At 38.3% G+C, this 24,352-nt stretch overlaps 1 protein-coding gene across 1 annotated transcript in view; it reads left to right on the top strand.

Annotated features, from left to right (window-relative positions):
* The first annotated feature begins 51 nt into the window (after positions 1-51).
* The window catches only part of SEC63 (SEC63 protein translocation regulator), a 46,419-nt gene continuing 22,118 nt past the window's right edge, over positions 52-24,352 (top strand). The window contains exons 1-8 of the mRNA XM_088538378.1: positions 52-180; positions 12,991-13,090; positions 13,811-13,925; positions 14,967-15,079; positions 16,619-16,680; positions 19,939-19,997; positions 20,761-20,811; positions 23,296-23,404. Coding sequence (XP_088394504.1) covers positions 57-180; positions 12,991-13,090; positions 13,811-13,925; positions 14,967-15,079; positions 16,619-16,680; positions 19,939-19,997; positions 20,761-20,811; positions 23,296-23,404 — 733 coding nt within the window. The 5' untranslated portion in view covers positions 52-56. The remainder of the gene's footprint in view (positions 181-12,990; positions 13,091-13,810; positions 13,926-14,966; positions 15,080-16,618; positions 16,681-19,938; positions 19,998-20,760; positions 20,812-23,295; positions 23,405-24,352) is intronic.

The following is a 24,352-nucleotide window of genomic DNA, read 5'->3' as shown; positions in this document are numbered from 1 at the left end:
GCCGCCCGGCGGCGGGGGGGGCAGCTGCTAGCAGCGTCGGCGGCGGTTGAGCGACCATGGCGGGGCAGCAGTTCCAGTACGACGACAGTGGCAACACCTTCTTCTACTTCCTCACCAGCTTCGTGGGGCTCATCGTCATCCCCGCCACCTACTACCTGTGGCCCCGCGACCAGCACGCAGGTGAGCGGCCGCGGGAGGCCTTTCCCGCCCGGTGCCGGGGCCTGCGCGCCGCTCCGCTCCGCGCGGGGCCGGGCCGGGTCGCGGCCCAGGTGGGAGTTGAGGCCCTGGTGTCCCCTGAGGGCCCTGGTGATCTCCGGGGTCGCCCCACCGCGGGGATACGGCACCTCCCTTATCCCTCTCTTTAAAAATTATTATTTAGTTAGCGGTGTTTTTGAGGGGGAGGGGCGGATCTTCGCGGCGGAGGCGCAAATCGTCCGCAAAAGAGCGCTCGCCTCCCCGCTGCTCCTGCAGAGTCATTGTTTTCGCTGGGGTTTTGTTCGGTTTGGGTGGTTTTTCTTGCTTTTCTTTCTCCTGGAATGTTTCAGGGTAGGTGACCTGAATTTTGATGGCGAGGAAAGCAGGAATTGCCGAATGTTATTGCGATGTTGGGGCCGAGGAGGGAAAGTTAGCAAATTCTGCTTATAGGTACTCCGAGGTCACAGGGAACGTAAATGTGGGACTCTTTCCCTTTTGTAAGTTGTTCTTAAATGTCTTAAGTGCTGGCTCTTTTATTCTATTCTCTGAGTTGATTTTTGTGGCCCCAAAACATGCTAGAAAGTTTCTTTGAAGACTTTCTAAAATAAATTTTCATAGTTATTTCCCTCATTGTCCTTTCCATTTTTCTTTAGTCTTGGAAGGAGAAGGCATCTTTGTGCACCGTCTGGACACATTTTTAAGTGGAGTTTTGAAATAAAATATAGAACTGTTTGCCTTTAAAGACAGGAGGGATGTTTGCTGATTTCCATCCCTGAAACTCCTGATCTTTTAAAAACATTTGAGCTTTGCAATCTGAGAAAAAAAGGTCTCATTCCCTGCCTCTTCTTTACATTCAAAATAACTTCACGGTTATTTGATGTTTCTTGTGTGTCATTTTGTATGGCTTCTCTGGTTCCTTACCAACTTCATTTGCAAAGTTTTTGTTTTGACTATGGTCTTTTAGGTAAAACAGAAATTTCACAGTGAAGCCTTAGTCTTGTATCTAGTAGTAAGTGGCAAAAACTGACAAAACTGTGCTAAACACCTGCGACAAAACTGTGCTTATCATCAAAACAACCTCAGTTGCTGGTGAATGTGCTTTGGATGTCTGGTAGGGACTGGCCACTAAGCCTCTTTGGAGGGTCTCGAGGAATTTGATCAGGCTCCATGGCCTCCAGATACTACCCCTTGGTACTTGAGGGGTTAGTTCTTTCTGTTGGAAATAAGAAAGATATAGCTTGTCTTGCTGAGTCCTGGCTGTTGGAAGAGGGGGGGGATTGCTGTTGTTGAAGACATTTTGTAATCATTTGTTTGTTATTAAGGAATAGGAGATGAGAGAGAGAGAGAGAGAGAAAACTTCCTCTGTGACCTTTTCCTAAACCACAGGATTTTTGTTTTTCTCATTCTGGTGCATGGTGGGAGGAATTGGAGGAGAAAATCATTCTTTCTCTTGAATAACTTAGTATTTGCTCTGTAGTTTTTAGGATTTCTGTTAGCTCCTGTATTTCAAGTGGCTGACAGAAGCAGCAAGAGTGATGGAAATGTTGTCAAACTTGGGGACGCTGTACCAGTCTTATATTTGGTCTTCATATATAACATTATTCTCCCAGCCATCTTAATGACAGAAAATGAAACTGTAAATTTGGAGCATGGCTATATAGATTGTACCGAGAAACGTTGAAATTTCTAAAGAGGTCTGCAGTTAAACATTACTTATTTCTTTACTTCTAGCTAGCATTGTCTTGCATGCATGTGGAGGGTCTACTGTGTGTTGTTCTGCAACAGGACTGGCTTCTTACAACGCTGTAATAAACCATTCCTTTTATAACACACTATGTGTTTTACTCTGCTGCTGGTACAGAAATGAGTCAACTAAGTGAAAATTACTCAGTGTGGCAGTGAATGGAAGTGAAGGAATGATTTCTGCCTAGTAATTGCCTTAATGGATGTGAAACTCTGAGTACAGTCCTGCTTCGTGCGTACGGTGTAGTAGTGCCCACGGCTTCCTAGTGTGTGTCGGTGCTTGGGGGTTGTGTCCTGCGTGGCACCAAACGCAGCAAACTCCTCTGAACAGACTTCATGTAACCCTGTATGAATTGGATCGTTCCGGTACTGAAACAGGATTTCAGGAATAAATTACAACCGTATGAGGATGCAGGGTTTTGACTGAACACCAGAAGCTGTGGCTAAACACAATAAGTCACTATTTAAAACACCACCACCACCACCTATCCCCCCGCCACCAGAAGTGGAGTCTCAGAAGCTGAGGGAAGGACTATGTCCGTAGCTAACTTAGGATTCCTGTAATTAACATCTAGACTCTGATACAAGATGTGAATTCTGCTGTTAATTTAGAGCAGTTTTTCAAACAGCAGGACAGAAGTATAGGGCCAAACTGAATAAACCCCATCCTACTTCTGCTGTCTCAGTGTAGGATCAACTCTAAAATATCTATACTGGAATTATATTTTGTCCCATCTGTCCTAGAGAACCTAGTGCAGAGATGTTTTTGGTTAGGTCCTGCTGGACTGCCCGGCTGTTCCAGCTCTAACTGAACCTTGGAGGATAAGATTGAGTGAGGCTGTATTTCTAAAGCAGATCACACAGTTGTCCCCCTAACTTCAAGCCCCTCTTGCATTGTGAATCAGAGCACCCTAAACAGATGAGGTTTCTTTTGGGCTATAGTACATTGGTAGATGCATTCTAGGCAATTACGGCTGTTTGATTCGGAAGCAGAGTAGAGCTAGCCTGAAGTAAAAGTGAAATACTCGCAGTGGGGATATTGAACCTTCAGTGTCCACTCTTGCACTCTGTAAATGCTCTGCCATAGGTTAGTGGTATTTGATGAGGTAGATTACGTAGTTGTGAGTGAGGAACAGAAATACATAACACTGTGGCTTTCTTTGTGTGGTGTTTTGCACCGAAGAAGTGGGACTTGCTGCTAGTGGGGATACAATTCTGTCACACTTTAAGGTTTGTTCTATGCTGTAGTTCTGCAGTAAGCACCCTTAGAGTGAACTAAAGAAAATCGTTTATTTTTGTCACAGTGAATGTTGGAAAGCAGGAATATCTCTGTATTGCTTTAATACTTAGAGAAAACTCAGAATATGTTACTAATAATTGAATTTTTAGTAGCATCCTCTTTTGGCAAGCCCCTAAGGTTTGACTCTTGGTTCTTTCAACAAGAAACTTTTGAAAGGCTGTTTCAACACTGCTGTCTTGAGGAACAGTGTGTTTTAACTTATATCTCCCAGATATGGAGCAAAGTTTGGGCTGCTTTCATCTTCTTGTTTGCTGAGCCTGTTTTTTTTTTTTCACCAAGACATTCTGGAAAATATATATATAAGAAGAGTTGCTGCAACCTGTGGTAGGAATCGGTATTTGTATTTGGAGGGGGAAGAGGGGCGTGTTATCATGTGGTGTTTCCTGAGTGAACTGTCCTGTAATTTCATTTCCTCAGTCTCCATAAAGCAGACAAGCAGGTAATTGACTCTGTAGAAGGGACTTGTCCCAAGGACAGTATCTCCTCGTTGTTCATTGTAAAACTAATATGGCTTCTGGAAAAGGTTAATTGGTTAGTTCTGTGTCTTGGGCTATAGTTTCTTAATTGCTTCAAGGTAATAGTGCTCTTACAGAAAAGGCCTTGTATTTCTTTCCTCTGTGTGCCAAACAAGGCTTCTGAGCAGTGTGTTGGGTTGAAAGGAACTGATCTGAGCTTTTTTTTCTGTGTTACTTTTGATTCATATTACTCTCCTGACTGTGTCCACTTTGTGGATGTATGTGCCATCGCAAGGGTGGGAAGTGTAGGGAGTGGTTTCTGTGGGTTAACCATCATCATCATCCAGGAAGGAATTGAAAGAGCGAAAGGTGAATGGATTGGTTAGCTAATATTTCAGGTGTTTATTGAACTGTGTACTTTTTGACTTACACCTTCCAATATTTTATTGAGACACATGATTATAAACCTGTGCTGGAAAAGCTAGTCATAGATTATAGTGTGTTTTGAAGTTATGTACATGTGTATGTGTGAAAGCTGTTCAGTGCAACGTAGACCTCATTCAAGTCTACATTAAATAAATTATCCTGTTTTGGGGAACTGAGTATTCATGATACGTTACAAAGCTGGTGGAAAAATAAGGTTTCTCTTCTGAGCCTTTTGCATTAACTTGAACAAAACAAGATGTTGAAAATGATTCAAATGCCCCAAAGAATAATAGCTTTGTGAGTGCAGAGATTAGGGCTAATAAAAGTTTTCTCTTGCGGTCTCATCTATGAGAGAAAAGAGATTGTAGGAGCTTTTTAACTTAGAATGGAGATACAATTTACTGATGTGGGAAGAACTGAAAACTTGCCCTGGTAATGACAAAACAAACAAACAAACAAACAAAAAAAACCCAAGCTGCCATCTTTTCCTATCTGGCAAAAAAGTAAATGTATTCACATAAAGTAGGTAAAGCCATTGAGTTTACTTTCACTGTAATAGCAATCCTTAAAATGTGTATGACGATTGTTTTATTTTTGTTTTATTTTTGTTTTATTTTTGTTTTATTTTTGTTTTATTTTTGTTTTATTTTTGTTTTATTTTTGTTTTATTTTTGTTTTATTTTTGTTTTATTTTTGTTTTATTTTTGTTTTATTTTTGTTTTATTTTTGTTTTATTCCCACCCCTCTGTGCTCCCAAGAGCCATGTGCTCGTGCTTAAGACTGCACTCTTGCTAACCTTCTCACCCTGCAGCCTCTGTCCTCAAATGTATCTGTTTTTTTGGAATGCACCTAAAGTTTGCTTGAAGAATATTCAGCTGACACAAAGAAATACTTAGAGAAAGCGAAAGGGGGCTCTTCCCTCCTAATCCTGGAAGGTGTCCTGCTTCTTGAAGCCACGTAAGCAGTTGGAAACTCCTGTTTCTACAAACTCTACCTATATGTGTAGGTAATATTTGACATGTTCAAAATCTTGAATGAGAGATTAGACATTCTTTAAAAGTTTACTGTATGGGGAATCTTTCCCCTTTAATGGATATCTGTCAGCATGTAGTAGTGAAAACACAAATGTATTTAAGTATTGTTGCAATTTTGTGTGTTTATGATGTGATGTGTTTTTCATCTGTAGATGAATGCTATCTGTCCTGTAAAAATGAAGAGGTCCAGTGGTGCCTCATACAGCCGCCCTACTCCAGGGTCAGATTCTTTTGGGCTGCTTCTAATCTGCCAGCAAAATAGGATTGGTGGGAGTGACTTGCCTGGAACTCACTGGGCTCCCTCTCCTTGCTCCCAGCTCGCTGAAATCTCATTAACCTCCTCTCTGAAGCGTTTCACGGCATCTTGCTGTTTGGCAGCGTTGCGCTCCCGGTCAAATACAGGATGAAAGCCGAGGACACCGTGCTTGCGCAGGGCAGAGAGAGGCCTGGTGTGAAAACTTGATAGCTGAGAATGAAAGCTTTCTGTGCCCTCATGTGTGCTCACTCTTTCCTGTTCATCTAACCTTTGGGCACTGTGCCAGGGAACTGAGGCTGTGCAGTGTCACTGAAACTTAGCTTACATTTAGAAAGGATTATTACATACATTGATTTTTTTTTCTCCCCTCAAAGTTGAAAGAAAAATGCATTTAAATGCTTTCAAATGCATTTTTAAAACAAAGCTATCTAAACAGCTTTTATTTGGATAAAAGACATGTTTTTGTGGAGTTTTTTTGAAGTATTGTTATGTTATTGGTTGCATGATAGCTTTCTAGCTATTATGTAAGTTAATAATGCTGTATTAGATATTATTTGAGTATCATAAAGGCTGTCCAGAATGTTTAATTCTGAAGAGCTTTTGTAGCAAGATAAAGAAAATCAAGCTATAACAGGAGTTTCATCTCATTGCAAATACATGAAAATATATATATATATATAATTTAAACATTGGTATGTAACTTGTTAAAACAGTTGTACTATGTATTTTGCTCTTTTGTATTCTTTTAAATAGAAGTTATTCCATTAAATTCTACAGAATTCTATATTCTGTAGAATCTCTTCTGGTATATTCAGGACCTCACTTCATATTCAGCTCCTTACCTTTCCAAACAATTTTTCATTATCATTTCTGGTAACAAAATAAAGAGCTTCTTCATTTTTATGGGATAGATAGTATTCATAAAAGCAATTGGAATCCATAATTGGGCATGAGTATATTTTTCCCTTCAGCTCTTGTGCAGATCACCGTAATGATGGAAAAACAGTTCTAAAGATGTGCAATGTAGTCTTCGTTGTATTGCCTCTGTCAAGACTTCATAATATTGCTGAGAAAGAGGTGAGAACCTCTAGTTGTGTTCCCCTCTGAGCTGTATTATTATCTCTTAATACCGTTCAAAAAGAGACATTCAAAGTTATTACAACATTGACATATATATATATGTGCATCTATATCTTTTAAATAAAGCCCATTGTCTGAAGGAATGCTGTTTTAGGCAGTGTTTCCTCCCTTCCCCCCGGCCCATTGTCTCAGAGTCCAGAGTCTCAGTTCAGGGACTTTGTTCTAACATTCCATCTACGCTATCCTGTGGCAAGGAGTTCACCAGCTCAAATGCATGCTGTGCGAGAAACCACTTTTGTCTTGCGTCTGCTTCTGATTTTATTTGATGGTGGTTCTTCCTGGTATGGAAAGAGGCAGTACGTACTCAATCCTACCCCTCCTGTCGCTTACATTTTTAATAGCTTTACATCATCTCTCCCCGAAATCCTTTCTCCTCCAGGTTGAAGAGTTGCAGGTTATCTTTGCAACATAAACCACCTTATATTCTTGATGGCCCTTGCTGACCTTGAGTGTTTTCCAATTTTGGTCACCTCTCTCTGGAGGGGTAAGGGCTGTATATCCTGTTCAAGTTGTACAAGTCTTAGGCCTTTGTGGTGATATAGTGATTTCCTTTCTTTCCTTGCAGTTCTTAGCACTTGTTTTGCTTTTATTTCTACAGAGCGTTCAGTCGGGGCTGGTTCTCTTTAGCTCCAAGGTCTTATTCCTGAGGGATAGTGGCCAACTCAAAGCCTCTCTTTTTATATGAGAAATCAGGGTTGTCTCTGATGCTATTTGCTTTTACATGTGTTTTCATACACTTTATATAATATGCCATTCCAGTTGCTTGATCTTGAGTGTGTATGATTCTTATGCACTTCATCTTACCATCTTCAGGATGCCACACGAGTTTAATTTCACCGCTTATCTCTTTTTCAAAGCTGTTTAGTCGTAAAGCTGAGTAATGTAGTTCTAATGCAGATTCCTACAGAACTCCACGGGTGGTTTCCTTCTGCTACAAACTTTCTTCTGGCATAAATGTTTGTGAGAATCCTCCATCTTGTTCCATAGATATTTTGTTTCCCCAAAAATTTTGAAAAGGAACCTTTCAAAAGCATTTTGGAAACCCAAATCAGTATCACTGAAATGTCCTTTTCCATGGGCTTACCCTCTTGAGAAGTCTCAGTTTATAAAGTCCAAGTTCTGTTTACCAAAACCTCACTGATTCCATCAAGATTTATGGTACTTATCCTTGTGTCCTCTACTTCTGTTCCACATTGTAGTTTTTTCAAGGTGTGTATCAAAACAATATTTAATACAGACCAGTGGTAAATCTGTTTTGGCTTGAATGTTTTGTGCCTTCCTTGCCCATGCTCCCCCATCAGTAAAATAAAGCTAATAATTAAGTATATGTAAGTCTTGGAGCCCAGCACTGTTCTGGGTTTTATCTTAATTTGATAGCCTTGACTTAGGCAGACATCCCTCCATATTAAAATGATAAGTTTTTTTTAAACTATTCCTAGATTCCATTTGGCTTTGGTAGTAAAACTGTTTGTAAGGTCCCACTATGAACTTGTAAGCAATGTAGTGCAAAAAATAATCTAGTTAGGTAACAGTCTAGGACATCTGGAGTTTGTGAACTCCTTGAAATCCTGAAGAGCAATGTGTTACACAACACTTTTGAATCAAATATTGCCATGAATATTTACTGGATAGAGGAAATTTGTTTGGAGACAGCTCTGGTCAGGTATTCAGCTATGCATATTTCAGTGAATAGGCAAACTTGGACATGATATGTTTGTAAATAAATTTTGGTGACGGTGACAGTTTTTACAGCAATAGACATAAAAATTGGAAAACACTTTTGGCGTCTTAGTCTGGGCGCTATAGTTTTTAATAAAATAGAGCCTCCTGTACCTTCAAAACAGGCAAAACAGTTACCTGGTCCTGCCCACATAAGGGCATTCTTTTCATGGCCCTGTTTTTACTGTGTTTCGTGAAGTGATGCTGGCATGCATGTCACAGATTTTTCTATCAAAAAAGTGCTTGCGCTCCTGAGCTGCCTAGCAGTATCCATGCTGCTTGCCTTAATCAGGTTGACAGAGGTATGTCTGCTTTGTTACTGATTGCTAGTGTTTTTGACATGTGAATTGCGGTAAAATAGCGTGCAGTTGCTGCGTTCTGTGAGGGCTTTATGTTTTTCTCTTTTGAGAATTTCTTGTATGAGAGTGGAGGAAAAGGTGTGCAAGAAGTGGTGTGTGTAGCAACATCCAAAACAAATCTATGTAGGAGATGGCTGAGTTGTAAGCCACAAATTGTGTGTAATCTGAGTTCCTGAGCCATTGTGTCATGGTTACATGGTCAGATACTGGATCAGGTTGCTCGGAGAGGCTGAGGTCTCAAAACCTCTCTGAGGTCAGTTCAGAAGCCCAAGGATGGGCTTGCATCTTTGCTTTTCAACGCTGTCTAATACCTGTTTGAAGAATGGTAGGAGAGTTGCAATATTGTGAAAGGTTTTATCCATCAAGCAAGAAGTCATTTTGACCACAGGAACTCTGCGTCTTCCCTCTAAGCTCCTATCAAAGGACAGCGTATGAAGGGCTCTTAATGCTGTAAAGCAGAGCCATGCTCTTCTGTGAGAAGAAACAGAAAACTTTTATCTGCTTTTTGACTCTGAACCTCTTTTCCTGGCAGAGCAAGGATACAAGTGCTGAAATCCAAATAAGATACCATCCCTTTTACATGGCTGTTCAGGGTAAGCCTTTGCAGATAAATGTATTTTTTCCTGCTTTCTCAGAGTCTGCAGGATATTGCAAGGGCAGAATGCCAATTCTGTAGCCTGGCAAAACCATTTGTGTAGAAGGGCCCTCAGGAGGGGAAGGCAAAGGAAGAAAGTCCTGATTTATTCACAACTTGTTCATTAGGAACACATTTGCTGCCACAGTAATTATCCAGTATTCAGATGCTTGCCAGATTTTTTTTTTTTTCTTGTGCAACCAGTCTTATCCTAACGTGATAAGTATTTTCTTTGGTACAATTGCATATGTTGTCTGTAAATAAACAGGAAGTCTCTTTTTCCTGAAGGCAGCAGAAATGTAGCACTTTGTTTCTTTATTCAGGTGATGTTTCACCAGCAGCTTTCTGTCTCAGTTAGGACTGCTGCTGTTCGTACACCCTCTCTCTTCTCCCAAGTAGCTGCCTGTTCTTGAATTCCACAAGTTATGAGATACATGCATTAATGATGAATTATGACAGAGGAAGTGCCTCGGGACAGCTTCCAATAATTTGAGTAAGTCTAGACTTTAGCTTCAATTTGGGAAGGATCTGACTTTCTCTCTCCATGTTCCAGACAGATAACCATATACTGTCATTTATCTTCTTAACGCTCTCTTGCTTTTTGGGCTTGATAATTAAATAAGACCATTGCAATCCCAAGACTGAAGTGTTTTTTTGAAGTGCCTTTTTTTTTTTTTCCTTTGATATGGTTTAGTCAATTGTAATTAGATTTGATTTGGGGTTGTTCGTATGCATGTTTAAAACGCTGTGGCTTCTTAACATTATAAAATATACAAGATAACATTAATTCTCTATTAATCTGGAAGTGTCTGCTCCATAGCACTGCTGTCCCAAGGTATCACTGCCAGGAACTCTTTAGCTAACTTGTGTGTGTCATATTTACTTATCCAGAAGGCTTAATTTCTGCTCATGCCACTTATCTCTCTCTTTTTTTTTTTTTTTTCTCCTGTGCTACTTTCCTGACTGTTCCCAAAATGCTCCTTCTGCAAGCTGTTACCTGAAGGCTGTTCCAAAACCTCACTTTTCTGCTTATAATAAAACACCTTTAGTTTCTAGCCCTGCCCCCCGCACCCTCGCCAGCATGGTCAGTTGTATTTAACCTACCAACTCTTTTTTTAGCTTGCAGAATCTTTCTTCCTCCTTGGTGTCTCCCCTTGAAGGCCTTTTGGAAGCTTTTTGGCAAAACAAGGTGAAGGTATTGGCCGATCTTGCAGCGAGGATGTAGACCTCTAAGAGAGGATTATGTGGTCCTTGTCAGGGCTGGGCAGCAGGCGGATTTCAGAAGTAGGGCACTGTGTCACAGCGCACAGCATGGCACGCACTTCTAAAGACAGGATGAAGCATCTTGTTAAAAGCAGGCTAGCAAAAACACTGAAGGGAGTCATATCCTGTTCGGCTGAGTTTTATAGGATTAAGTAAACCAAGTCCTCTGAGCTCCTTCCAAATTCTTAGTCACCTTCCATTTCCCCAGGCACATTGCCAATCCGTTTCCGCAATAATTTCAGGTGTTTCTCCAAGCAACATACTTTAAATAGTTTCAAAATAGCCCCACATTTGTGCTCACGTAATGTCAGCTCACGTAGCTGATTCAATGTGGTTGACCTGAACAATTGACTTCCTCTTGCTGTACTGTAGCACAGCGCACTGATAGACAATATTCGAAATGAGACATGTGTGCTTCACATCCAGAACATCTGTATCCTTTTAGGTTTATCCTGTCTGATTTATTTGAGGATCACAGGTGACTTTCATAAAAACTTGACATTCTGACTCCTAGTTGTCCAGCGGCTGCTTGGAATCCCCTGAACATTTTCCTCCTTGTTCCTGTAGCAAAATTCTTTAGTTCCCAGTGCATGGTCTTGCATTATTTAACATAATTTGCTGTCCAGATTATAAGGCCATCAGCTTTTATGGTATGACAGTTCTGTGTGCTGGTAATGCTTCTTAGCTTTGCATCAAAAACTTCTAGTTTAATTTTAAGTGAAAATTAGCTCATTCCTCCTTGTGTTGGATCCATTACTGAAACAGTATTGATCTCCAATAATTTTCATTTGAAGAGGAAAAACATGCCAAATCAGTTTGGTGCAATCTATTAGGGAGTCACTATTTCATTTTAACCCTGTTTTCATTGCCTACGTAGTTTTCCTTCTCACTGCATTCAAAATTCTTGCACAACAACAAGATGATATTAAGTGTGCACTCACTTAAACACTATTCATATAATTTTTGATTATGGAGTTTCACATATAATACCTATTTTTAAGTATGTAAATAATTCCTGCAGAGCAAGAGAACCCTACTTGTTACACAAGAATTTGAGACAAGATTGGAGTCTTATTTTGAAGCCCCGTATGAATTGAATTGCATGCAAGGAACTGAATTATTCCCTCTACCTGCGTCTCTGCCTCTTTGAGGGTGATAGGCATAATAAAATAGTCTTCAGAAAATCAATGTGATACCCCAGCTTCACACTGTTAAAGATTCAGAAGAATTGCATTATGCAGCTTCACATCATTTGAGGTTTCAGGAAGATGCACTCCTTAGAATTAAATAGTTCAGAGTAAGCTGTTGAATTTGTTCTATTCAGCATTATTGGTCCTTGCAAACTTTATTTTTTGTCTGCTTTACTAGTCTGTGGCTGCTCAGGTATCATCTGTGTTCCCCTGTGTTCCTTCTGTCAAATCAGCATGGATTGACAATGCAGTCCTATGCCCACATCTGATCCAGACGAAGCCTAAATTCCTGGTTCATCTGATGCTAAATATTGCCGTTCATGCTCATGGTTTTCTGGCCTCAGGTAGTTCAGTGTCTAAGGGCTGAAGCTGCTAGATATTTATGGCAATTGCACGTTTGCAACTTCAGTTAAATTATTGTGTATCTTGTCCTTACAGAAATCTTTAGAATAACTCATTTTTCACAATAACCTTTCAAAAACTTGGCAAAGAACAGTATTTCTATGCATCGCCATTGCTGCTTTAGTTAAGTCCAGGTCATCACTTTGTTAAAAGTGAAGAGTTCAGAAATAAGCTTTTTTTTCTAGCAGGTTGTTTTAGATCAAAATTGTTCACTCAGATCATTCAAAATATTTATATTAAAATGGCATATTTAGGCTGTTTATGTTCACTGACAACACTAAACGTATTGAGATAGGTTAAGGATTTTTCTCTTCGTTCTCCTTAAGTCCAAAAATGACCGAGTGGCTCTATTTTTGTTCACATAAGGTAGTTAGTGACCTCCTCGCTTCAGAAGTGTAGCAGGCCACTGCAGGGATTTACTTATCCAAATGGATGTGTTACTTAGAAGCAACTTTATGACATTAGCACTGAAACTCCTAACAGTTATTGCTCTCTTTCCACCATGTTTTTTTTTGTGTGAAAGATTTCTCTGAGCAAGATTACGTTGGTCTTGGCTATAAAATGTCGAAAGTAAATTTTACGGTTGCGTATTAGACAAACAAAGACTGGATTCACAAATGATGTAGCAAAGATAATTGATTCCTTCTAGATAGTGCAGAATAATGTGGACAAACTTCTTATGGTTGTAGAACACACGGCATCGCTCAAACAGCTGAAAAACATTCTTTACTCCTGTAATTCTGCAACTTGTATTGGCCCTCAAACTGACCTTGTACACTACCTATGCTGGGGTGAAGTGAGCACGTTTGTCATTCTGTTTTTTTGTTTGTTTTGGTCAGATTAGTCAAACAATCTCTTTTTGTCATTTTTACAGAGCAAATTCGATTAAAGAATATAAGAAACGTATATGGAAGATGCCTGTGGTATCGCTTGCGACTGTTGAAACCACAGCAAAACATAATTCCCACAGTAAAGTAAGTATGTTTCATTTCCATGTCTTTTCTCATGTGAGCAGTTATTACACTTTTATCTTTATAAAAATATATTTTTTTGCAGTCAAAGCAGCATACAATACTGGTTTTCATATCTTTGAGGAAACATTTACAATCTGTAACAGGGCTTGAAATACCAATGAGTGCATATTTTCAACTTATGAAATACCTGCTAAATGAAGTCAGTGAACTTCAGCACTAATAATTATGTAAACAGCTAATTTATTTCAAAAAAAAACTGCTCACTTTTTAACTGAAATTAGTGGTGTTAGTGATACCCTTGGATTTAAATATGAAAACGTATATATTTAAATCTCTATTAGTAATCAACTCCTGCCACCAAAGTATGTTTCTCTGTTACTTATTGTTCTTATCGCTCTTTTTTGTTTTTGTTTTGTAATGACGCCTTTGTGTAGATTAAATTAAAATCATTCTTCAGAAATAAGAAATGCTACTGCATACCTAGTAAGGACAGATAGTTAAGGAAGTAAAGAGTCCTTGCTGATAATGGTTTGCCTGGTTAAAAGAATTAATTAGGAATCATGTCAGCTGTCTCATCTGTGTTAGAGGCTGTAAAACACTCATGTGATTTAATATTACCTTTTTTTTTTTTCCTCTAAGGTAGCTAACAAATGGCTTAATCTGATACATACAGAAGTATATGTGTGTGGTTTGTGCATTTATTATTATTATTTTTAACAGGAAAATAATCCTCCTTGCTGGATGGGCATTATTTTTGTTTCTTGCATACAAGGTTTCCAAAACAGACCGAGAGTATCAAGAATACAACCCTTACGAGGTTTTGCATTTGGATCCTGTAAGTAATAACATCTTTTACTAATCTGTAATTCTTTGACTATCTTTCTATGTATATATGACAAATTTAGGACTTGCCCTTTAAACAACCCTCGTATAATCAGTGTAAACTAAATTCAATCAATATACCAAGTGGTTTTCTTATTTTTTGTCATCTGAAAGTTGCTGCTGCTGCATATCGCAAAAGCCATAGTTAGATGCTCTTGCATGTACCTAACTCTGTCAAAATCAAAATTCTAATGACTTTGTTAATATAGCGAGGTGGAAATTTTTATTTTGGGGTCTTACTGTGATGTTGTGATTTTTTTTTTCCCTCAGTTAGTGCAGAGAGACTTTCTATCCTTTCCCATAGGACATATCTCAGACAGTCTTGAAATGATTGCATCAAAGTTTGATTTTTGTTTTTTTTGTGGTGTAAATTCATCCCGAGCATTGAATCATGTTTAAAAAACAGTGCTGTAAAATAATAGATACAATGGGTAAAAAGAGATTTAAATTAAGGTAACACAGCAAGTAACACTGAAGAGTAATTTAATTCCTGGCCTAGATTTATTAGAATAGCAACATAATTTATAAATAACTTCTTGTGTGTTTATTATGCACTTAAGGCCAGCTTTCTAGACTTCTGTATTGCCAAAATGTTGAAAAGTCCTTTGGTAATGGATCTGTGAAACTCGCCCAATAACTTGCTAGGAAAACTTTACCTGTGCTTGTGGTAGCGTTTGGGGAGTTTTTTTGAGTGACCTTCTGTAACATCTGTCTTTTTCTCAAGCTTAGATATAAGGGGTTCCCTTTATTCAGTAAGCTTGAAATAATTTATGGGCAAGATAGCTCTAGTCAGAGATATTCTTATGTGTCAGGGCATCCTGCTGTTCAATATGAAATGCATGTGCAGTTTCATGATCATGTCATACTACAACAACTGTTCAAGTGTGATGGTTCAGAGAAATACTACATGATGTGCTGTAGAATATGGGCATAGTAGAAGAGATTCACTTTAAGGTATTTGTTAATAACACAAAGTTTTTGTTTTGTTTTTAAGGGAGCAAGTATATCTGAAATTAAGAAACAGTACCGTGCACTGTCACTAAAATACCATCCAGATAAAGGAGGAGATGAAGTTATGTTTATGAGGATTGCTAAAGCTTATGCAGCGTAAGTTTTTTGTCAGCAAAAAAACAAGAACTTGCTATTGTGGGGTGGGAAGTCTTTAGGGTAATGGTAGGGGGGACCTAAGCAGTCAGGGAAACTTCAGGTCCATAATGAACATTAGAACTCCTCTCGATACAGTAGATACTTGTTGAGTGTACAGGTTGGGGAGGATAATTCAATTGTTTTACCACTCTCAAAATGCTCTAAAAAGTTACTACTTTTATTAAACTTCTGTATGAGTCAGAGAAAAGTGCTTCCAGTGATACTTCCTAGTATCTTAAAGATGAGAGCAGAACAGGTGTTTGCAGTGTTGGAGCAACATCCCCCTTACGGCAGTTCTGAAAGCGTTGCTTAGAGCATGAGTGTGCGACCCGTTGCATATGGTGATAAAGTTGAAGAGGCAGGTAAATTATTTCAGTTCTGTTTTCATCTAGTAACAGATGTTTCATTTTTGCTCTCAGCTCCTCCATGTCTCTTCCCATTCAAATTTGTCATGATCTTTGATCTTTTCTTTGACTTGGTGATAGTTTCAGATTATCTGTGTAGTTCTTTATGGCTGAATCCTGTTTTGCCTTTGGAGTAGTGTTTCAGTTATATCTCTGCTTACAGCTTTTCACAGATCTGAGAGTTGATGTGCAATATTAGGAATCATTTTATTTTGGTTCCTTTTAAAAACTGTTGGTACACTTCAACAACAACAACAAACAAAAACACCCAAGATTCAAAGTCAGTTGTCTATGCGATTGACCTTACTGACTGTTTGAATTACTTGCCTGGAGTGGGGTGAGAAGGAGAGCCAACACCAGACTCCTCTGCGCAGTTTTAAAATTAATTTTTAGAATATAAAAACCTACCCAAATGACAAGTCTGCTTGGTAAAGATACAGTTCAGGTGACCACTGGGCCTCTTCTGTGACACAAGATTTTCTCTGTAATGAGTATGGGGTGTTTTGTTTTCAAAAGCATCATTCTTCCTTGATGCTACAAAGGGATTCTGTGTGAGGTGGTGTAAGCAGTGAAGAACAGTGCCAAGAAGCTGTCAGTACAGAACAGATTTAGAAACTGTAAGATTTAAGAGGTAGTATCTTTTCATTTGTTTATTTCCCTCTTCTTAAATATAAAACTAGGTAGTTTCAGGGCAGGAGAGAAAGGCTACAAGTCTGAAATAGAAGACCGAATGAACAGCTTCTGCCATAGTAGTTTGTCCTGCATATTGACCTTCCACTGCAAAAAGTCATTTTCAAGCATTGTCTTTTGAGGTTTGCAATATTCTAGTTTGTCATGGAAAAGTGTTTTATTTTCAAGACACAGCTGTTCATGTAAAATGGAATGTAATTGTTTTGTTATCTGTATATGTTGAAGGAATACAGCAGTATTGTTTTGTTAAGACAGATTTCATACAAACAATAACATAACTTATAGGTATGGTTTGTCAAGTGGTCTGTGAAACAGAAATATAACATTTAAAAAAATCTATATATACTAATTACCTAGAGAGATTTCTTTGTTTTTATACTGAATTAATATCTCTTCTTAAAATTAGATTAACTGATGAAGAATCACGAAAAAACTGGGAAGAATTTGGTAATCCAGATGGACCGCAAGGTAAATTCTTCAGTATATGTGCCTTAAACTGTGTCCTATGTGATCATCTGAGAAACAATTGGTTCTTAAGTGTATATGAAACAACTTTTTCCTCTGATTTAAAGGAACACAGGTCAATTTTCTGCTTGTGAAACTGGAAAAAAAAGGATTCTGGGAGGGGAAAAGGAAAAGTCAAGAAAGATTTTGCTTTTAAGTTTGTCAAATTTTTTATTAGAGAGAAAAAGGAAAGAGGGAAAAGTGTTTCTTTTCCTGTTTCTTTTCCGCCAGTTTTAGTTTGTTTCTAGAGAGCATCACCAGTATTTAAAGAATGAAAGCAGGAACTTGTCAGGTTTATGCATTTCTCTGTATCTATAATCTGATACCACAAATGTGTGGTAAAAAGTAAAACTGCTAGCTGTAATGTGCAGTAAATGCACTTTGGGGTGTATGTGAGGCTATATTTGAATCTAAATACTGCATACACATCTAAGTTTCCTTTGGAGGAAACAGCAGGCATTGAGTGTAGCTCTGTGCTGCCTTCATGTTGAGGAATCCTGGTGATTATCCCTATGCTGGTAGACTGTTTCCTGGGCAAGTAGCTGCAAGTGAATTATCCTGTTACTGTAGAGCAGATGGTGCACACTATAAAACAACCTAGGACAGAAATTTAATAGTGCTTTTCTAATGTTAGCAATTGCATCAGTCACTCGTGTAATGTTTTTGTGGCAGTGGGTTAAGTAGGCTAGTTTGGAGGTAGAATGTTTTGTATTCCTAGCTGCTTCTGATACTCTTTACAAGCAAAAGGACACCTGGGATCTGGTAAGACCAGTCTGCATAGGTTTCCTATTTTTGTTGCCATGCAGTCTGAGAGACTAAGTTATAAAATAATATTGCCTATCTACATGGAATGAATTAGTGCCAGCTCAGAAAGAGTAAATGGAATTAACTCGAATGTGAAGTTACAGGATGACACATGACATAATCTGTTCTGGAATTTTTTTTCTTACATCCATCCAACTGGGGATTTGGGAAAAAAAAATCATAAAAAAACTGGACCAACATTTCGGAGAAACAATTTTCACTGTCTTTTGGGGGGGTGGGGGGTGGGAAAGGCAACTGTGCTAAAAACTGGACTAAAGTGGTGGTTTCATTTCTTTGAACATTTCATTTTATAGCATAAGAAATTCCTTTCAGTTTCTAACTTTTCTTGCTGTCCTAGTTAAACAAGTAGGAAGACTGTCCTGCTCCCGGAAGGAAAAAAAAAAAAAAAATCCCAGTGTCAGCAAAACAGCTATATGGATGGTAGTGTGGTATGTGTATATCCTAGGAAAGCTGCTGCTTTCCTGAATGCTGAACAGTGTCTTACATCCACAAGTTACTTTGTTTTGGCAGGACGTGGGGCTTTGAGTTAGGCAGTAGGTCAGTGTCGTTGAACTGGCCTGAAGCTGTGACTTCAAAAGAAGGCTTAGCTGGACACATGTATGAGAATTTAATGGCAAGAAGATCCTTGTATGATGTATTCAGACACAGCTTTCACACACTCCAGGGGCTCTTTGAGTTCCTAAAGGGAAAAGTGAAATAGTTATTCTGTAGGGCAGCAGTTCATACCGTTAGTGTGCAAGTCTTCTACTATTCTGAAACCTTAACTCCAGGTGCAGTGCACTGCAAGTTATCACTGCATAGTTGCTCTATCTGAAGGGTGGGAGGAAGTCTGAATTTTTCCCTCTGCTGTTCTCTACTCTGTAGTACTGTCCTACGCTAAAGTGTGAGGAGCTTTCTTGGTGAAATTCATCCTACCTTCATTTAGACACCTGTCATGTAAAAATTTGTATTCAGGCTAGTTACTGTAGTACTTATTTTTGGGTAGGCAGACTTTGAGAGATGTATTTTGGCATGAGCATCCTACATGAGCTATTCTAAAGTTAGGTGAGATGTATCCTACCTGCAGTGCCCAGTGCAAGGAAAAAGAGTATTCCACAGCATTCCATCCAACTGAATCATCCTGCAGCTTAGAGGCAGCGAGCAAGAAGATTCTTTCAGCATAACGTACTCCTTTAGGAAGTACAACAATGAGTGTAAAATCATTTGGAGAATGTTTAAAAGCAGGAGGCAGACCTGGAGAGTAAGCATATATGCTTTTAAGAATTTAAGGCAGTTTTACTAGACTATTTCCAGTTGGTATCTGCTAGTGCCTGAGTTCAGTGACCATCAATAGAGAGGGACAAGTAGATTCTCAGATCAGAAGATAAAGCGTTTGTACTGAACTACTTCTGTACTTAAAACAGTTTGAAGAAAAAAAATGTACCTTCTTTGAGTTTGAAGGTAAAATCCTGAAGATCAAAAATACAGTAGGAAACTGAACTTGATAGAGAACCACAACTAAAAAGCACAATCACACTTCTAGTATCTTCTAAAATTATGTGGCCATTAGAGGTAGGGAAAGGTCTTCAAGCGTAAATTCATTTGGCAGAAAGCTGTTGAGTTTCTAAGCTCGAACTATGGGCTGGTTAGATTTTTACTGTGAGTTTCAAAATATAGTAGTTTCCAACTGGAAGACTAAATAAAAATCACATTAAACCTGTGTTTATTTTATTTATTTATTTTCCTGCCTGGGATTGTAGGATTAGTACAGATGGCATTTGCAAAATTCAAGTTACTGGCTTGAAAGAGAAAACCTGTTTTAACACTGTCCTGTGTTCGCATCTGCGTGCTGTGGTTTTTTCTGGTAGGGAATTGCCCTGTATTTCTGCAGCCTAATTCTTTTCGAAAGGAAATGTGTTCCTTTTTCTTTCTTACTAACTCCCTAAAAATTCAAGCCAACAGAGGAATTTGTGTTTTACAATTTACAGCTCGGCACCTTTTTTAAAAAGTTCTCATTTGCTCAAAAAAGATCTCATTTGCTAAAACAGTTATCATGCAATGCATATATTTACTGATCTATGCATATGCAAACTATTGAAAGCTCTGTAGGCTAAACTCATAAATTTTTCCATGTCTCAAATTTCTCCTCTTTTATGTATTAATAAATCTTACAGACCAGTATGAGATGTTAAACTAAAATCTTTGGGATACCACTTGTTGTGTATAGTGCATTTAGTACATTTATACCTATCATTTCACTGCATGTCTGTTTTTTGTTTGTTTTGATTGGCTAAATTTTTAGCATTTTACTTAAGTGATAAAAATGATTTTTTTTTTGCTGGACTTGATGTAACTTTAAAGTAGTTCTTTAACACTTTAATTCTTTAGTTCAGTGAATTTCTTTATTTTGTCCTACAGCTACTAGCTTTGGTATAGCTTTGCCGGCTTGGATTGTGGATCAGAAAAATTCTATTTTGGTGAGTTAACATACTTGGCTTAAAATTTTTAAGGTAAAACTTTCAAATTGACCTTAAAATGTTGTCTGACTGCACAATACATAGTAGTATTATCTGTGCCTTTTGGCTAGTAATACTTTGGTCTGTGCCTCTGAGCAAGTCTCGAGTCAAAAGTAATACTGTAGTTTCAATGTAAGCTATTGAGAGCATTAATGTGTTTGGAAGTTCTTCACTGTGAGGATAATAAGCAGTAGGTTGCTCATGTTGTGAAGTGCATGTTTACTGCTGCAAGGAAGCTCAGATACAACCGTTCCTATTTTCTGGACTTCTGTTCTTTCATTGGGCTCGTTAGAGACCCTAGGGCAGCTGAATGTTCTTTCTGGTGCGTTATATTGCTGCAGTATAATGCCTGCCTAGTTTATAAGGCAGTAATTAGCTCTGTCCACTGCATCACACTTTTGCTGCCAGCTCTCTGATAATTAAAGCAACCCACCCACAATGATGTATGAAAGACTTAAAAGATTGCTCACATCAAACAGATGTTTTGTATTTGAACCCTACCTGCCTGATGTTAATACTGAGAAGTTGTTCTCCAGAAATAACAGCAGGTACTATGCAATAAGCTTGCAGCAATTTATAGTAGATTTGTGGTAATATTACTTGACTGTGATTTAGAATAAAGATTAAACAAGAATGGTATCAAGTAACTAAAGTGCCTGATGCAGCATGTCTCTCTCTCTCTCTCTCTCTTTTTTTTTTTTTTTTTTTCTTTTCCCTTCTGTAGGTTTTGCTTGTATATGGATTAGCATTTATGGTTATTCTGCCAGTTGTTGTGGTAAGTATTAGCTCATTAAATAAAAGCTATTTCTCTGTGAAAAGGAAGAATGAGCAATCCTCCTCTAAGAAAACTCTGTTTACAGCTTGTTTACAAAGGGTAGAATATTAATGTGGGTGTTTTATTGTGGAAAAAGTAGCTGCTGAAGAGTTTCTAAAATAGTGAAGTGCTTTCATAGAAATACAGCTGTACAGAAAATACTAGATAACACAAAAGCTTCAGGCTGTGTATATAATTTGCCTTGCACCTTCTTTCATTCATCACATGGATATTAATTGCATGTGATGAACTTGACAGGATATTCAGTAGTGTTATTTTAGACCCAAGACTGAGATGCCTTTAACTTGTGGTACCAGAATGATTACTGCTTGCAGAACAAATTGTTGCTTTGATTTCTGCTGGCTGCCCCTCTTCTTGTGGCTCTATTTTTTATTATCTTTGTGCACTATGAAATGTCTGCTCTTGAGATTCCTTTGCCTGAGGAATCAATTGCCAGGTGAATGATATTTCAGGGCTCTGGTTTGCTCTACTGTGTTGCTTTTGAACAATGTCCCTTCTCCAGTGACAGGGTGCATTTTGGTTAAGGCTTGCAGAGGGGCTCAGAAAATTGTCACCGATAAGCCTTGATTCTCTTGAGGAAGAAGATTTTCACTTAAGGAAATTTTGACACTTATGTCTCTGTGCAAAGGCTCAGCCAGGCGGGTCCCTTCTTTTTGGGAGTCTTCATGTGCAATTGAAGATTTAGTGTAGCAGATTTCAAATGCAGGTGATTTCAACAGCAGTTGATTGGGAAGCTTAAAATCTGGGGCAAAGAGTGTGCCCGCTTCTCCCTCCTTCCTTTTCAAGTTTCCGTTGGTGTGTGTTGATCTTTTTGTACACGTCCACTCTCAGTGATTTATACCAGGTTTATCATAGACGGAGTGAAAGTAAACATCCTTTCTGTTATGAAGAAATGTTTTGAGTGGAGGAAAAATGTGCCTCTCCTTGCCCCTGTAACAGATGTAGACTTCTGCATTCTAACTTGTCACTCTAAATTTCCTTTATAGTCAGTGAAGAGGAATAGTCATTTTTATGGAGCAGGTTATCTTACAATTTCATTCTAAAATAGACATATGATTCATACCTTTAATGGGTCTATTTCTTTTTTGTGAATCAATACAGAAGCCCAAGTTAAGTTCAAATGTTACCAGGCTATATCTGAAATGGGCATCTAAAATAAGGTAAGGTTAGTTCCACCCTTTGAATCCAAATGTAGGACAGGGGAAAATATTGATGTGCAGACCTTCCTAGACCTCCGCTGACCGCAATAGCATTCTGTATGTGAGGCAAGGCTTGTATCTGCAGCAGATAAAGCAGCCTCTTTAACTGCAGCCAGTCCAGATCTGCATGACTTTTTTCTTCCAGTACCCAGTCTTAGTTTGGAGAGGGGAAAAAAAAAAGCATCTAAGAGCTATGGGATTATGATATGAATTCCTCTGCAGAAAAACTTTTAAAGGAGTTGTTTATTCCTCTGTGCTTGTGGTTTTCATCTGTGCGTAGAAAAATCAAAACTATTAAAAACCAAAACCAACAACTTTCTTTGTGTTGAACCTACAGTATTTTTCAAATAGCTGAGTAAATTCCAAAGCTCTTGCTATTCTAGGGGAATATACCCAACTGTTAATTTAACATCATCTTGGCTGTTTGTTACACTTTATAATAGGTTGTACAGTGAATTGAGATGTGTATTGGATGATTTTGTCTTATTACTGAGCTTGATTTTTTTTCAAGGAAGAGTTTAATGAAAAAATTAATTTGATGACCAACCAGACTCTTTTTCTTAGAAATTGTGGAGTATAGTGACTTTACAGTGATATAATTTGAAGTCATTGGTAGAGTGCTAATGAAGGAATTGCTGTAGTGTTTCTGAATGAGAGTCCTTCAGCCTGACCTGAGGGATAACTTAATTCTGAAAATATCCAGTAAGAGTGTTGGTACTACCTCTAAATGCCCCTCGTGAAAAGCATTTTCTAATGATGTGATTTGTTTATTTGCAAGTTTTCTTCTAATGAAAAATGTCTCTTTCTTTGGTCTTCTGGTCTCAATCTGTTTATAGTGAATTTCAGTGCTGTGCTGCACAATCAGTAATTACTGCTTAGAAAGGACTCTCGCTAAAAAAACACCACCAGAAATAAGCAAAAGCACCTGTGTGCATGTGTTGGAGGATGAGGGGGATTCTCTAGGCTAAAAATCATTCTCAAAATAATTAGCAGCAGACTCTCCTTCAAATAAATGAATGTATTTTAAAATCTTGTTGACGAAGATTTTTCTCTTTTCTAAAATTAATTTGACCTTAACACAGGTAATATGTGTTGGGATGAGTCTAGATTTTTTATTATATGAAGTTTGTGTTACCTGCTTTTCAACAGATTTGAGGTTGTCCTCCTTACCTGTCCTAATGCCCTGTTATGTCTGATATAATTTTGTTTTTGTTAAATGTCTCAGGGTTCCTGGTGGTATCGATCAATACGATATAGTGGAGACCAGATTCTCATTCGCACAACTCAAATATATACATATTTTGTCTATAAAACGCGAAACATGGACATGAAACGTAAGTAAAAGACCTCTTTAAATGTCAATCAAGTATTTTAGAGTACTTTATCAGCCTTTGTTAGATTAAAATATTATTTCTGGTACTTAGAGTGTTTTTAAAAGACTTCATTTCATTGTAGGTGAAGAGTATGTAGACGACCACTTGAGTGTATGGGGGAGTAGTATTAATGGATATTTATGTCTGTTTAAAAAAAAAGTAGTATGTTGGGGAAAACAGATGCTGACCTAACAGAAGTTGCTGTGTGTCTACTGGGGATGTAACCTCTGTGTGTTTTCTTTTGTAGTTACCACAACAGAACAGGCTTTGGGATTTTACTAGGGGCTGACATAAGATTTTTATATCAGCAAAAGTTAGATAGCCATTCCGTTTTTCTGTTCTCTATTCTCTACTTGTTGTGTAATAGCTATTTTTAAGAAGCTTGCTCCCTATCAATTTCATGTTACTCCCTGTAACTCCTTCATAATTTCTATATACTTATTTTTCTTCTCTACTCAAACAAACTAGAAATCTTTGTGTGGTGCAGTCTGCAGATGTGTTATGTTGGCTTTATTTTGGCCTATGGTATCATCGAATGCAGAACTGTTCTTTCAGCTGGGAGGTTGGGATGGCCCTTGAGGGTTAGCCTGCTAGTAGTTTAGATTTTACTAGATCTAATGCTCAGAACAATTAAAAAGCAAATGAAACAAATTCTAGAAGGTTATCTTAAATAGGTACTCCAACTACTTTGAGTTGCAGTGTTTTGCCTTAGATTTGTCACAGGATTTTTGGAAGCATGTGTTTCTGATGCATCCCTTTGTTCCTGAACAGAAATGTTTTACTGGTACTCAGAGGTGTAAGAAACAGTGTAGAAATACCTTAGTACCACAGCACAAAAAGATTCACCCACACATGGGATTAATTCCGATCCAGCTCATGCTCTCAGACTTGCCATACTCTCCTGTTTGT

The sequence above is a fragment of the Tinamus guttatus genome, unplaced genomic scaffold (genome assembly GCF_059628265.1).
Source record: "Tinamus guttatus ecotype Peru unplaced genomic scaffold, ASM5962826v1 Tinamus_guttatus_pri_ptg000046l, whole genome shotgun sequence".
NCBI classification, from domain to species: Eukaryota; Metazoa; Chordata; class Aves; order Tinamiformes; family Tinamidae; genus Tinamus; species Tinamus guttatus.
Note: the sequence above shows the minus strand (reverse complement) of the source record. Positions and strands in the feature narration are given on the sequence as shown.